At 39.6% G+C, this 13,988-nt stretch overlaps 2 protein-coding genes across 4 annotated transcripts; both read left to right on the forward strand.

Annotated features, from left to right (window-relative positions):
• The first annotated feature begins 2,431 nt into the window (after positions 1-2,431).
• Positions 2,432-6,303, forward strand: cmklr2 (chemerin chemokine-like receptor 2). Of its 2 annotated transcripts, none has more exons than XM_084361528.1 (3): positions 2,432-2,925; positions 4,188-4,304; positions 4,421-6,303. In XM_084361528.1, the coding sequence occupies exon 3, from the start codon at positions 4,455-4,457 to the stop codon at positions 5,532-5,534; it is 1,080 nt and encodes a 359-aa protein (XP_084217654.1). In that variant the 5' UTR covers positions 2,432-2,925; positions 4,188-4,304; positions 4,421-4,454; the 3' UTR covers positions 5,535-6,303. The 2 variants fall into 2 exon arrangements, with proteins under 2 accessions (XP_084217654.1, XP_084217655.1); XM_084361529.1 differs by having other exon boundaries at positions 4,453-6,303.
• A 1,070-nt stretch (positions 6,304-7,373) lies between these two features.
• On the forward strand, positions 7,374-13,954 carry LOC311262030 (NADH-ubiquinone oxidoreductase 75 kDa subunit, mitochondrial-like). Of its 2 annotated transcripts, none has more exons than XM_084361140.1 (19): positions 7,374-7,477; positions 8,194-8,273; positions 8,765-8,865; positions 8,950-9,057; positions 9,185-9,261; positions 9,456-9,537; positions 9,663-9,793; positions 9,878-10,063; positions 10,155-10,289; positions 10,389-10,503; positions 10,601-10,746; positions 10,836-10,964; positions 11,075-11,204; positions 11,298-11,458; positions 11,558-11,712; positions 11,951-12,126; positions 12,212-12,346; positions 12,470-12,542; positions 13,390-13,954. In XM_084361140.1, exons 2-19 carry the CDS (start codon positions 8,195-8,197, stop codon positions 13,479-13,481), a joined length of 2,211 nt encoding a protein of 736 aa, XP_084217266.1. In that variant the 5' UTR covers positions 7,374-7,477; position 8,194; the 3' UTR covers positions 13,482-13,954. The 2 variants fall into 2 exon arrangements, with proteins under 2 accessions (XP_084217266.1, XP_084217267.1); XM_084361141.1 differs by lacking the exon at positions 7,374-7,477 and adding an exon at positions 7,666-7,894.
• The last annotated feature ends 34 nt before the right edge of the window (positions 13,955-13,988 follow it).

Consider the following 13,988-nt stretch of genomic DNA (forward strand, 5'->3'; position numbering starts at 1 on the left):
AATTTCATGGTTATTACTGATTTATAAAACGGAAATTAAACCTCTGCTAAAGGTATTTAAGTAATACCACATCCTCAAAAACTTTCCACTAGTATATGTGCTGCATTTATGACTGAAACGTGGTAGAAATACAAAATACTTAGCTTGTTAAAGCAGTTACATCTTCAGCCTACTGGGTGGTTTAACCTGTAACAAAGTATCAGCGGAGGAGCTGCACAGTATCTGATACCTTAATACTGTTCACACAGCAAAAAATAAAGAAATAAAATTAAGTAAGGCAGCACAGAACACATTCCTTTGCACACAGCTATATACTAAACATATTACAGCTAGCTAGCGTCGCTGTAGATACCGAGTTAGCTAACTAGCTAATATTCGCTAAATGTACTACTTTTAATTTCATGTCCTAACTGATTTTAAAAGGGAAATTTTACCTCTGCTCAATAATATTACCACATTGTGAAAATATTCCACAAATATAACTAGCCTACCGCATTTAAAATTAAGTAGGCTAGAAATTCAGAGGAAACAATTAGCCAGTTTAGCAGTAAACACACAGTAAAATAAATAAATAAATTAGGTTAATCCATTCAGACTGTTTCTATAAATTTTAAACAAGAATACAGTAGTGCAAAGGAATAAATATTGAATCATTAATGTCATAGATTACGTAACAGAGAATTTATATAAATTAAGTGGGTGGATATGTGCAGTATATGCATGTACACATGTTTATATACATATATGCTCACATTTATCGGTATAATAGACAATGGTAATGATAAATTACTATAGGATGTTTTGTGAGGATTCTCAGCAGCATTATTTCTAAAAGCGCTGGTGTCAGGATTGACTCATAAAAACTTTAAGTAACACATACATGTTTGAGTTATCGCTACCATATAGGTATAAAGTGTTTTAGTGAGCCAGTAACATGAAACATGAGTGATTCATGGATCTGCTTGTTGAGACAGTATATGTGAGGAAAAGCACAAATGCTGGTGTCAAACTTTGCCCCAGTTAGTCTCTCTCTGAGATAACATAATATCTTCAAGGAGGACTGTGTGGCTTGAGCTATGGACTATAATCAGTGCATGGCATGACTTGATTGGGAGTCTTTGCAGATTGCACACACAGCTATTGGAGGATGAGACAGCTCCCCCCTCAGGGCTATATGGTCCACCCACAGAGAGATGAGATGGTCACTTTAGGCCGCTGGAGAGATCATGACAACTGAGACAAGGCTGTCTGACTGTCTTATGAAACAAAAGGGGATGAGTAAGCAGCACAGTCCACATGAATGGTCGAAATTTGTTATTTCAGCCTCACATCAGTTTGGAAAAGAGCTTTGTTGCTGTTAAATTTGACTAATTAAATGGCAACTAATTTCTCTTTTAGTCTGCAAAGGTTATTCTCGATTAATTGTGTCTCAGCAGAATAGACAGCTTTTTTTTTTGCAAGAACAGCTCATCACATTCATCTGAGGCTTTTTTACTTTCATTACCAAAGTTCGGCACCAATATATTTTTTGTGCAATGTCTTCTGTGACTCTGGAGGGGCTTTGTCAAGTCTGAGTTTGGGCATTACTTCATTTTTCTCACAAAGCCTGTGTTAGTTAAGGAGAAGTATGAGAGTATTATTAGCAAAAATGTACTTATAAAAGTAAGTAAAAGTACTGATTATGTAAAATATTCCCTGTCAGTGTTTTACTTTGGTTTTGGATTAATATTACTGCTACATTAATATGCATGCTGCATTTTACTGTTAGATGTTGAAGTTTGAGCTAAATATTTTATATGCTGTTGGGTAGTTTAATCTAAAGCAATGTGAGATCATCATATTTGTAGCATCACTCTCCTGTGAGAACCAAACTTTTCAGTGAACAGGAGGCGTATGAATCATTGCAATCTGATAAGAAGCCTGTAACTAAAGATGTCAGACAAATGTGGTATTAAGTTGCATAAAATGAAACTATTAAAGTAGACGACAAGGGTAGAAGGGTGTTGGGTGAACACATAACTGTTTAAAGATGTTGGGAAATTACTAGTTCTAGTAAAGGAAGTTATTATAAGTTGCATGAGAGGAAGTGTACAGTAGGATTAAGCAATTTTGATTTTGAACCATCAAGATAGTTCAGTCCCCTTTGGATCTGTTTTGTTTTGACATTTCATTTTCATATCACTTTCTTGTAAATCCGCAGACTTTATGGAAGTGCCTCAGTAAATGCAACCACACCTTGTAAATACGTTTCAAAACATTGGCAAAGAACAAGAACCAGTTTTTGCATAATTGTCCCAACCTCAGTGTTCGGCCTGGAGGCAGGGCTGCAATGATTTACTGGATCTACCAAGTTGTTTTAGCCAACATTTTTACACAGTGCATTTTACCGAGCACGAATCAATCAAAGAGTTGAATGCCCTGCGAGGGTGAAGCAGAAGTCAAAGAAAAGATGACAGCCTCGAGTAAACCTTCCCTCGGTTGGCCCTGCCCACTGACTGAAGCAATGTGTGCCTTTTTAGGCTGTTAAAAACTGCATGTGCAGGATTGAGACCTTCAGTGAGGACCAGGAGGGGACTGACTGAGGGTTTCCCCCGCTGTTGTGAGCAGCAGCCACAGGTCTTCTGAATGAAAGCATTCTTCACTCCGCGCTGGTGACCAATAACTTCTCTTCTCTCTGCGGTCCATGTTTGACGCGTCAGCCGGGCGCGCCCACACTGCACATCTCATAGCGGAGAGTTGTGCTTGGATGGCCTCACGGAAAGACAACACATGCCGCAGAAAGGAGTTTTGCAGCCGTGTGGGAAGTCAAGGACCAGGCCCAGCGAAAGCGGAGGCTAAAAGGCTAAGTTAGCAGTCACTTCCATCCGGGAGCTGGAGCACTTTCTCATCCAAAATACTTGTTAAAAGGGAGCGCTGCACTTTTAGGTAAGCGCTGCATGTTTATACTATTAAGTGCTGTATATGTGGCATCTGTTGTTTCCTATTCGATAGACGAGGTACCTGTTACATAAACAATGTTTCTGCAGTGTTTGCTGAGATTTGTATGAAGGTGTAGTGAGGAGAGAGGCTCTTCTTCTTTAAGTGTTGATTGCACTGATTCTGCATTTTGTCCATTCACTTCTAGTCTTTTTAGTTGTCTCTTTAGTTAATGTTCAGTCCAGTAGCAGTCTGTCCAATACGTGTTTCTTCTTTACAATTAGGTTAAACTAATTGCACTGAAGACATTTCAGGACAAAGATCTTCATTGACTGTTTTTTTTTTCTGTGCCTAAACAAACAAACTATCTTTGTTTTCATCTCTGAGTAAAAACAAATAAATCAACTGACCTCAGAGAACAACACAATTTCATACTGGATTCCTTTCTTTATATTTGGCGAACCCTGCCATCTTTCTAGCTTCTTGTCTAGCTCTTTATTTTCCTCCGAGAACAGCTTGTTTAGTCAGTTATGGAAAAAATAAATATTTCTGAGTTGAATAATTACCTCATTAATATTGTAAATATTGTAAATAAACTAAATAAAGCCCCTTTAACATCCAAATCTTATTGTTGTTGTTGCAAGACATTTTTATCAACAAGTTTGTCTATTGCTCACTCAAATCTTAATATCTCTTACTTAATAATTATTTACTTATTGTCTATATACAGTCTTAAACAGATGGAAAAGTTACATCTATCATAATATATTTTTTTCTCAATAAGATTAAGATTTAAATCATATTCTTAACGTTGTTCTGATAGATTAAGACCTCACATTAATGATATTGTTTGCTTAGACTTTTGTTTTTCAAAGTGTGTTAATCGGTAACGTGATTACATTTGTAATATGCAATGGACACTCGAAATAGTCTAGTAAAACCAAAAAAAAACAAACAACATTCATCTCAGACCACAAATTCATTGTAAATGTGGTCACAATGTCATTGCCATGCACTCCATTATAATGATGGCCATGATAATGATACAAATATTGATGACTTGTGGAAAGATACCCACCCAGCTGCTTGGTTGTTAATAGCCTTGGAAATGATAAACATTGTGTAACAGTGCAGTATTTGCCAGTTCTGCCATTTTTACTTGCAAAACAAGAATTGATATGAATCATACTATGAGTGCTTTTCCTGCCTCATCTGTTGGGCATCTCAGTGTCCACATTGTTGATACAAAAGATGTTGACGTCATGTTTCAGGGTTAGTCAGGACACACCCAGTCTTAACTTCAACACAGGAAGTGTCGGATCGGAAAGAGGCGCAAGGCAACTTTATCTTTTTGGAGGACGGCCTGGAATAATCACAAGGAGTGTGAGGTGAGGATATGTGTTTGGTTTATCATACCGCTGATTTATTATTTGATTTTTTTAAAATACGCTAATATGTTTATGGAAAATTCAAAGGAGTGAATCTTATCATGAGCTTCCCACAGATAACTTCACCACTGATGTTACACCCTTGCAGCAATGGATGAAGCCGTTGAGGACTACGGGAATTACACCTATGACTACGACCTGGAGTATGGCGACTTGGATGAGCTTCAAGTTGAACACAAGCAGAGGGAAACAACACACATTATCTCAGTGGTCATCTACATTATATCCTTTGTGCTCGGCCTCATTGGAAATGGAACTGTGATCTGGGTGACCGCATTCAAAAGCAAAAAGACCGTCAACAGCACCTGGTTGCTCAATCTAGCCATGGCAGACTTTGTCTTTGTGCTCTTTCTTCCCTTCTACATTGATTACATCCTGCGGGACTTCCACTGGGACTTTGGTGTGGCCATGTGTAAGATTAATTCATTTGTGTCTGTGATGAACATGTACGCTAGTGTGCTCTTTCTCACAGTGCTCAGCATAGACAGATATGTCTCTCTGGTACACCTCAACTGGTGTCAGAGGTATCGCACTGTAGAGAGAGCCTGGGTCGTGTGTGGGTGCATATGGGTGCTAGCTGCTGCCACGAGCTGCCCGGCGCTGATCTTTCGCGATACCATGCGCTTACACGACAAGGTGGTGTGCTTCAACAATTTCCACACAGAGGACGGACACACAGCGGCCATGAGACATATTATAATAGTGGCTATTCGCACCACAGTGGGATTCCTCTTGCCTTTTACTGCCATATCTGTGACGGGCATACTCCTGACGATCAAAGTGAATAAATCTGGGGGTTCAGTTCGCCTGTCCAGCTTCTCCAAAACAGTCTCTGCTGTAATCCTGGCCTTCTTTTTATGCTGGGCACCTTTTCATACTTTTAGCTTGATGGAGTTATCCATACACTCCTCAGCATACCTACACGACATTCTGAAAGCTGGCTTTCCTCTCGCCACCAGCTTAGGCTTTTTTAACAGCTGCATTAACCCCCTGCTGTACATGCTCCTGGGCAAAAAGGTGCGTCATATCCTCAAGCGTGCATGCTTTGACTTAACTAAGAGTTCACTGAGAGAGCTCAGCCAGTCAATCTCTGCCACTGAGATGGAGTCTGTGCCAGGAGTTCACCAGGACAGTGTCCCAGAGGAGTCTGTGGCATCATCAACTCTATGATTACAACCATCCTCAGACTGTAGTAGTTTTCCATGAAAAGCATGAGAGTAAGACTATTACTTAAGCCTGAATGTGGGGGATTACCCTAGCTGTTCTTTCCAATTGTAGTGTTAAGATTTTCCTATTTTGTTACATTTGGACAGAGTTATGTGTAATTACGCTCAGTGGAAAAGTTGAGCAAAGTGTGTATAATGTGTACAAGAGATAGTATCTTTCCATGTATTTTATAATATATCTATTTGGAGAGAAAGAGGCAAGATAAAAATACGCTGGAACAGCTACTTAGTTGATCAACAGATGATTAAAACTATTTTGATAATCAATTAAGTGTTGCATTCCTTTGGAAATAAAAATCTTAAGCGTTTTCTGGTTCCAGAGAAGTAGAGAAGTATAATATGAATGTCTTTGTGTTTTGGACTGTTGCTCTCAAATTGCAATGAAAATGTTTCACTATTTTCTGTCATTTTATAGACACTGACAGATCAGCCGCTAATGAAAGTAATTGTTAGTTGCTTTTATCAAACGCAAATTTTTTATAGTACTTATGAAGCGTGACATCTTTAGTTTATAAAGATGAGATATGTTGCATATACTGTATCTATTTGTAGTCTAACAGTATTATGTGTTATACAGTTTTATACTGGCTGCTAGTCACTTATTAATGTATTGTAAGATTTTTAAACTAGTTGAGAGTTGTATAAATGTTTTATTCTAATATATTACAAATGCATAGCATAAATCTCAATAAATGTCTTCCTCTGAACATCTACTGTGCTTTGCTTGTATATTTTGTTTCTATTTTATTTGACTTGATGTCAGAAGAGTCTGTCATTGTGACAGCATGTAATAGTAGGCTTTGATGTTTTATGTACACACACTAGACTCCCAAGTTTCTTTACACAGGCCCAGAGAGTATACACTAGTCTGACATCAACCCAGATGTGAATGCATTTCCATTTCCTGAGAGGCTGTTTACAAACTCAGACGCTTCCTGTTATTTCTTTCTGGTGAACTCTGCCATGTAAGGATTATGTCATTGTGAGTTACCATCCTGGGTTGAATACATGGGAAGGAAAACATTTTACTCCCCTTCAAACAACATTCAGCATGCCTTCATGACACTTTAGGAAACAACCTAAGTGGACCTCCATCTTTAGGATTGTTCTCTTTAAAGTGTAACGCAAAGTAACGGGATAGAGAAAGAGTAGCCACATTGTACCCAGTGATTGCATGTAAACAAAGTACATTTACTAAAGTGCTGTACTTCAGTACAATTTTGAGTTACTTGTACTAGTATTACGAGTATACGAGTATTTCCATTTTCTGCAACTTCATACTTCCACTTCATTTTGGAGGCAAACAATTTTACTTTTTTACTCCACCACATTTATTTGATAACTGCAGTTACTAGTTACTTTGCCAGTTAGATTGCATGCTGCCTCAGAGCGAAAGTAGTGCATTTTTAAATGAATTTATATTTTCTGCAATTGGAAAGAAAAAGATATGCTGATTCAGATAATCAGAAAGATGAATATTATAATAGGCAGACTGATAATTGATTGATGGATAGTAGGCTATTAAGTATATACATACAGTAAATATGTATAATTTCTATCTACTTAATTTACTTTTGATACTTAAGTACATGAATTGCCTGGAAATGACTTTTGATACTTACAATAAGTACACTTAATATCAGATACTTTAATACTTTAAAACACTATTTGAGTATGGGTTTACATCACTGTTGTGTTTACATCACTGTTGTGGCTAGTGTTGAACACCTGCACCACTAGATTAGAAAGTATTTTCAGAAATTAGCCTTTCTTTTGGGATTATGGCAACAGTCGTACAGGATTACTTAATCCGTGACGCAGCAGAATAACAACAGGACAGTGCGCAATCTGCGTCGCACGCAGTCTCACGAGGACCAAACTGACAAGGTAAGTGACGCTGACCGGTCACCGCAGTGTTTTATTACAGGATATTAATATTATCGAGCGTGTACAGTGTGTAGTCGGGGCACATGTGCTGAATGAATGTCAGGAATGTCTCCTTAAGAAATAATTGACTGCTCAAATTGGCCGGCTGCATCCCGGTGGATGTTATGTCACGTTGACGTTAGCTTGTTTGTAGCGGCTGTGCTACGTTTGTGGTTTTAAACTCAACGTTTCGAACGTTTCTGAACACATCGTTGGAGCGGCACGCGATATTTATCATGACGTAACATTCGAATGTAACAATGTCGCGAGTCAGCTAACGATAACTTACATCAGTCTTTGCTAACGCTAGCTTGGTACACCATGTTGGTATTTTAACGTTGCCTAAGTTATAAAGTCACATTTCCAACGTTATGCAGGGTATACAAACATGTCATGATGCTTTACACCCGTTCAGACTCGTCAGTTTGTACCTTGAACAGTTGTGACTTTGTGTTTTCAAAATACGTCACAGCATCACTGTTCCTAACTAGCTAGCTAACATTACTTCTGTTTTTGTTTTGGTTGTCTTTGGTTGTCTTGGCTGGAAGCTTGGCGGTTCTCGGCCTTTTTAAAATAACGAACGTCTTGCAGCCTTGTCGACAGTCTGAAAAAAGTGTGTCAACCAGAAGAGCTAGATCTTAATTACACGTGATCCTGCCTCTCTGCCTCTCTTCCAGCATGTTGCGTCTGCCTGTTGTGAGCCGGAGCCTCTTTCCAGCAGCTATTACCAAAGGAGGTGCGGCTGCAGCCAACAATGGTAACAATCTGTCACTTCATCAGCTGGTTAATTGGTTTTGCCTTCGCCACGTACAATACTGTTCTTGTATTTCTACATAGGACCTGTTTTGTTTGTGTGCATGAACCAGAACTCTTTTCTCATAGATCCACTGATGGATTATAGGCAGGATTACAGACTCGCCAGCTACTGTTTGGTGCCAGGCTGCTGCTGGCTCAATATAGCCAGCTCCAGTCAGTGGCAGTGGTTCCTTATTACTTTGTAACACCAGGAAACCACTGTGATATAATGTGCTATAAACTATGAACAATAATGTTGCTTAATTATTTAAATGTTGATGAAGGTTCTCAGTCATCCAGGTCATGGTAATTCTAATGCTATATCGTAGGCAACTGGACGTGTTTCCATTTCTTGAAGACGTTTCACCTCTCATCCAAGAAGCTACTTGATTTTATTTAAAGTAAAGAAAAAAAGAAGATCTACACTGAAATGTTTTTTGTCTGTGCTTGAAGTTCGCACCGCAGCGACAGCAACAGCAGCCGCCCCTAACCTCCTGGAGGTGTTCGTGGATGGGAATCCTGTCATGGTGGAGCCAGGGACCACTGTGTTGCAGGTAACACAGTAAAACCGTGCATGCAGTTACATAGGTTTTGATTCATAGTATCAGATTTGAAACTGTGACTTAATCTTGTCACAGGCATGTGAGAAGGTAGGAATGCAGATTCCTCGCTTCTGCTACCATGAGCGCCTGTCAGTCGCTGGAAACTGTCGCATGTGTCTTGTGGAAATTGAGAAAGTTCCAAAGGTATGTATTAGATCGGTTTTGTGAGTTTTTTTGTGTCTATTTTTGTTTGAGACAAATTATTATAAATGATTGACACGTCTGTGCCTGATTAAATCATAATAATGACAATTTTTCATCCATGTTGTAGCCAGTGGCAGCTTGTGCGATGCCAGTGATGAAGGGCTGGAACATTTTAACCAATTCTGACAAAACAAGGAAGGCCAGGTAGGCTCAAACTCACAACTAAGACAGTGATATTACATATTTGTGTTATAAAGTTGATATTGCTGTATTTATCTTATTTCAAACCAAAGTGACCCACATAAGGACCCACATCTCTCATAACCAATGCTACCAAGTCAACATTTCCATGTATGAAAATAACCTAAAATATTCTTAATCAAAACTGTTGTTTTCAGAGAGGGTGTGATGGAGTTCCTGCTGGCTAACCACCCATTAGATTGTCCAATCTGCGATCAGGGTGGAGAATGTGATCTTCAGGTAAAAATAATGTGTGTGTGGATGTGTTCTTCATAGACTTGAGTGTGTGTATGACAAACATTGTTTTCTTTAGAATTTATTGTTTTAAGACTGACTAATAAGACTGAATACAATTTTGTTTGCAGGACCAGTCGATGCAGTTTGGCAGTGACAGGAGCCGCTTCACGGAGAGCAAAAGAGCCGTGGAGGACAAGAATATTGGCCCTCTCATCAAAACCATTATGACTCGCTGCATCCAGTGCACACGCTGTGTACGGTGAGTTTCACATCAATACTTAGCGTAAGTTGAGTGTAAATTTACAATGTTAAAATATAAATTCTTCCTTTTTTGCTGCTACAGCTTTGCCAGTGAGATTGCAGGTGTGGAGGACTTGGGAACCACCGGCAGAGGCAATGACTTGCAGATTGGGACCTATGTGGAGAAGATGTTCATGTCGGAGCTGTCAGGGAATGTTATTGACATATGCCCAGTGGGGGCTCTGACCTCGAAACCATATGCATTCACTGCTCGCCCATGGGAGACCAGGTTTTTGAATTGTGTTCTACATTATGATACTTTGTTTTTTTAGGTGTAAAAGGTTCTTTTTTACACAGGTATTCTCTTCTGTGTCCTGCAGGAAGACTGAATCCATTGATGTTCTGGATGCTGTAGGTAGTAACATTGTGGTGAGCACTCGCGGGGGTGAGGTGATGAGAATCCTGCCTCGTCTCAATGAGGATATTAATGAGGAGTGGATTTCAGACAAAACCAGGTTCTTTTCTTATCACACAAAGTTTGCTTCTTCACATACATAGATTTGTGTATGATGTTTGCAACATTACTGAACCCGTCCTTGCTTCCATCCTGACAGGTTTGCTTATGATGGACTGAAGAGGCAGAGGCTTACTCAGCCAATGGTGAAAAATGAGTCTGGGCAGTTGGTTGGCACAACCTGGGAAGATGCTCTGACTCGAGTTGCTGGAGCAGTATGTAATTTCTGATGAAATCACGTTTTTTAACAGTGTATGATAATTTACAACTGTCCGTTCTAAGCCCTGCTCATACATATGTTTTTTCTGACAGCTGCAAGGAGTTGAAGGAAATGATGTTGCTGCTGTTGTTGGAGGCTTGGTGGATGCAGAGGCACTCATTTCCCTGAAAGACTTGCTGAATCGTTTCAATAGTGACACCCTGTGCACTGAGGAGGCATTCCCAATGGCTGGAGCTGGGTAAGACCATAGAATGAGTAAAACTGAAGATGGGACAAAGCCGGTTAGCACTGATGTTCCTTTAACTGCTTTAACATTGGCTTCTTCAGATCTGATCTGCGTTCAAACTATCTCCTTAACACTGGGATTGCTGGCATTGAAGAAGCTGACCTGGTGCTTCTGGTTGGCACAAATCCACGCTATGAGGCTCCTCTTTTCAATGCACGAATCAGAAAAGGGTAGGTTAAATGCCGTAAATACAGTATCTAGGGTTGTTGAATAATGTCAGACTAGTAAAGTCATGTTATACAGAAAAGCATGTTCTTTAATCTTGGTACCTCTCATTCAGCTGGCTTCACAATGAGTTGCAAGTGGCTCTTGTGGGAAAGGAAGTGGACCTAAGTTACACACATGACCATCTTGGGGAATCTGCCACTGTTCTTCAGGAAATTGCGTCAGGGACTCACCCATTTTCACAGGTAACACTGTCAACACTCTCAGTAATACAATAAGTATGAACTTGATGTATGAATGTCTCTTCCTAATGTCGTGTCCTCTATCTCCTCTCGCAGGTCTTGGCTAAAGTGAAGCGTCCTGTTGTGGTTGTTGGAAGCAGTTGCCTGCAGAGAGAGGATGGGGCTGCAATTATGGCTGCTGTGTCAACCATTGCTCAAAACGCTCGCGTCAGCAGTGGCGTGGAGGAAACCTGGAAGGTTCTCAACGTACTTCACAGGTCATACTCTTGGAAAAGTACATGGGAAGCTTTTAGTAACAGGATGGTGTTTAAGAGGGATTTTTATTGTAATGTGTGCTGTTTTTCCTGCGTTTTCAGGGTTGCCAGTCAAGTGGCTGCGCTTGATCTTGGGTACAAGCCAGGAGTGGAGGCTATCAGAAAGAACCCGCCCAAACTTCTGTTCCTACTTGGAGCTGATGCTGGCTGCATTACTCGCCAAGACCTCCCAAAGGATAGCTTCATAATTTATCAAGGTCAGCTGGTTCACAGCAGCAGAACCCTCCCATTTACATTAATTTATGCATGGCATCTGAGAGAGGCAGTGTTTTTCCTGACATATAATCTTTTGCACGTATAGATGGGTTGAAAAGGGAAAGCCTGAATAAATTAGTGCAGATGCTTCCATACAGTACCCTAGGGGCCATGAAATGGTTTTTGAAGTGTTAAACTAGTTTGCACTCAATTTCAATGCTCTGTGCCACAACTGCCCAGGTCACCATGGTGATGTCGGTGCACCAATGGCTGATATCATACTTCCTGGAGCTGCATATACTGAGAAATGTAGCACCTATGTGAACACTGAAGGCCGTGCCCAGCAGACCAAAGTGGCTGTGACTGCTCCAGGCATGGCTAGGGAGGACTGGAGGATCATCAGAGCCATTTCTGAGGTGAACTACAATCAGTAATAATGGTGTTATATTAAATATTAAGAAATAAGTCTAAAAGCTGTGTATTTTTCCATCCATAATTAAGCTTGCTGGAGTGACTCTGACATATGACACCCTTGATGAAGTGCGTGATAGACTGGCAGAGGTTTCCCCAAATCTGGTGCGATTTGATGATGTGGAGGAGGCCAACTACTTTAAGCAGGCTAACGAACTCTCTAAGGTCAGCTGTTATCTTACTCCAGCATGTGTTTAGCTGATTACACAGAGGCACTAATTAAGCTTTATATTAGTATGCTTCATGCTGTTCTCTGTGATGATGGTGGTACTGGCTTATCTCTTTCAGGCAGTGAACCAGGCTGTCCTTGCTGGACCTTTAGTCCCTCCACAACTTACTGTGAAGGACTTCTATATGACTGGTGGGTCGCTAGTACTCCTCTCACTGAACCTAGTCTGAATGTTATTTTCGCTACGAAATCCTCCAGGAAACACCGCCAAGGAGATGAAAATGTACATTTCCATGAGAGTGTTATATGTGTCAAGCAAATCTCGTTGATTTGAAATATTCTGTGCATTGACTCTTTCTAGATCCAAATAGTAGTAAAAGATAATTAATTAGAGGACAAAAAAAGACCACAAAAAAACCCCACCACACAATAGTTGAGTGGAAAAGTTATATTTAAACAATGGCCAGAAAACATTTTATTGGTACAGAGCACATTTCAGTGTCATCTGCAAAATTACATGACATTACGTAGTGATAAAGCAAGCAAGTGATTTTGATTTTATTGTCATGTCATGGTTAAGAAAAAAATGCAATATATAGCCAACATTTGCAAAGGGCATAATAAATTGTAGCCACTGTTAGTCGTTAAAATAAAATATAGATTTACTTTGCTTGACTGCTTTTGATGGTGCTCCTTAAAGCCTGCTTTACATACTTGAAGGCCTTCTGCAGATTTTTCTTTTTTTAAATCAAAACACATTTTATAGCCAAAAATGACAGAATTGAAGCAATAATTGAATTTAAGGTGATCTGAAGAAAGTGCTCCATAGTTAAAAGCTGGTAGTCTGGATTTTGTCAAATTCTTGTTTTAATGACAAATTTCACTGAATCTGCAAGACAAAAATTAAATACATGAACACATATTATGTGTATATTGGTGTTTTACACCTGCATGCCACAAAACAGACTGACATATTCATCCTTGAAAATGGATTAATGCTGTTGCAACACCATCATCTGCTCTCAATCTTTACCCACAGATCCCATAAGCAGAGCCTCCCAGACGATGGCGAAGTGTGTGAAAGCTGTCACAGAGGGAGCACAAGCTGTGGACGAGCCAGCCATATGTTAAGCACAGTGGATATCCATCCAGTCCTTGAAAAAAAAAAAAAAGCGCACAACTCTGCTATTTGCACATTCCTAGAAACATATTTATATTGCACTTCTGTATTACTGTAGTAGATGTTTTACTATAGAAGATGCCTCATTACGTGTGCACATTATGGAAGTACCACACCTTACTAACCTGCAGAAATATGTGTACGTGCTACATGCAGAGTGAAGATGTAAGCTTAGATTTACCAAATTTCCAAAAATGCACTCCTGACAGTTCATGTCTTCACATTTAAGGTGTGACCAAAGGTTTTGAATCCTTATCCTTCAAATCTAGTTTCTTGTCTTCCTGTAAAATGACCAACATTAAAAGTGTTAATATATTTTGCTAAGGGTATATGAAGTATATAGTGTTACATATGCAGCCATTTGTGTGATATTTAATAAAACAGTTTTCTGTAGAAAGCCTAATGAATCTTTACAAACCCCCTATTCAAACTTGTGCTTTTATTTCACAATGTATTTA

This window comes from Pagrus pagrus (genome assembly GCF_965226575.1).
Source record: "Pagrus pagrus genome assembly, chromosome: 9".
NCBI lineage: Eukaryota > Metazoa > Chordata > Actinopteri > Spariformes > Sparidae > Pagrus > Pagrus pagrus.

What these genes read in the sequence shown, in the direction of transcription:
- cmklr2 (XM_084361528.1), top strand. Translation starts at nt 4,455, where the DNA reads ATGGATGAAGCCGTTGAGGACTACGGGAATTACACCTATGACTACGAC.
- LOC311262030 (XM_084361140.1), top strand. Translation starts at nt 8,195, where the DNA reads ATGTTGCGTCTGCCTGTTGTGAGCCGGAGCCTCTTTCCAGCAGCTATT. An exon ending in AAATTGAGAAAGTTCCAAAG is followed by an intron (nt 9,058 to 9,184) that starts GTATGTATTAGA and finishes TCCATGTTGTAG; the next exon opens with CCAGTGGCAGCTTGTGCGAT. An exon ending in GAAGGACTTCTATATGACTG is followed by an intron (nt 12,543 to 13,389) that starts GTGGGTCGCTAG and finishes CTTTACCCACAG; the next exon opens with ATCCCATAAGCAGAGCCTCC.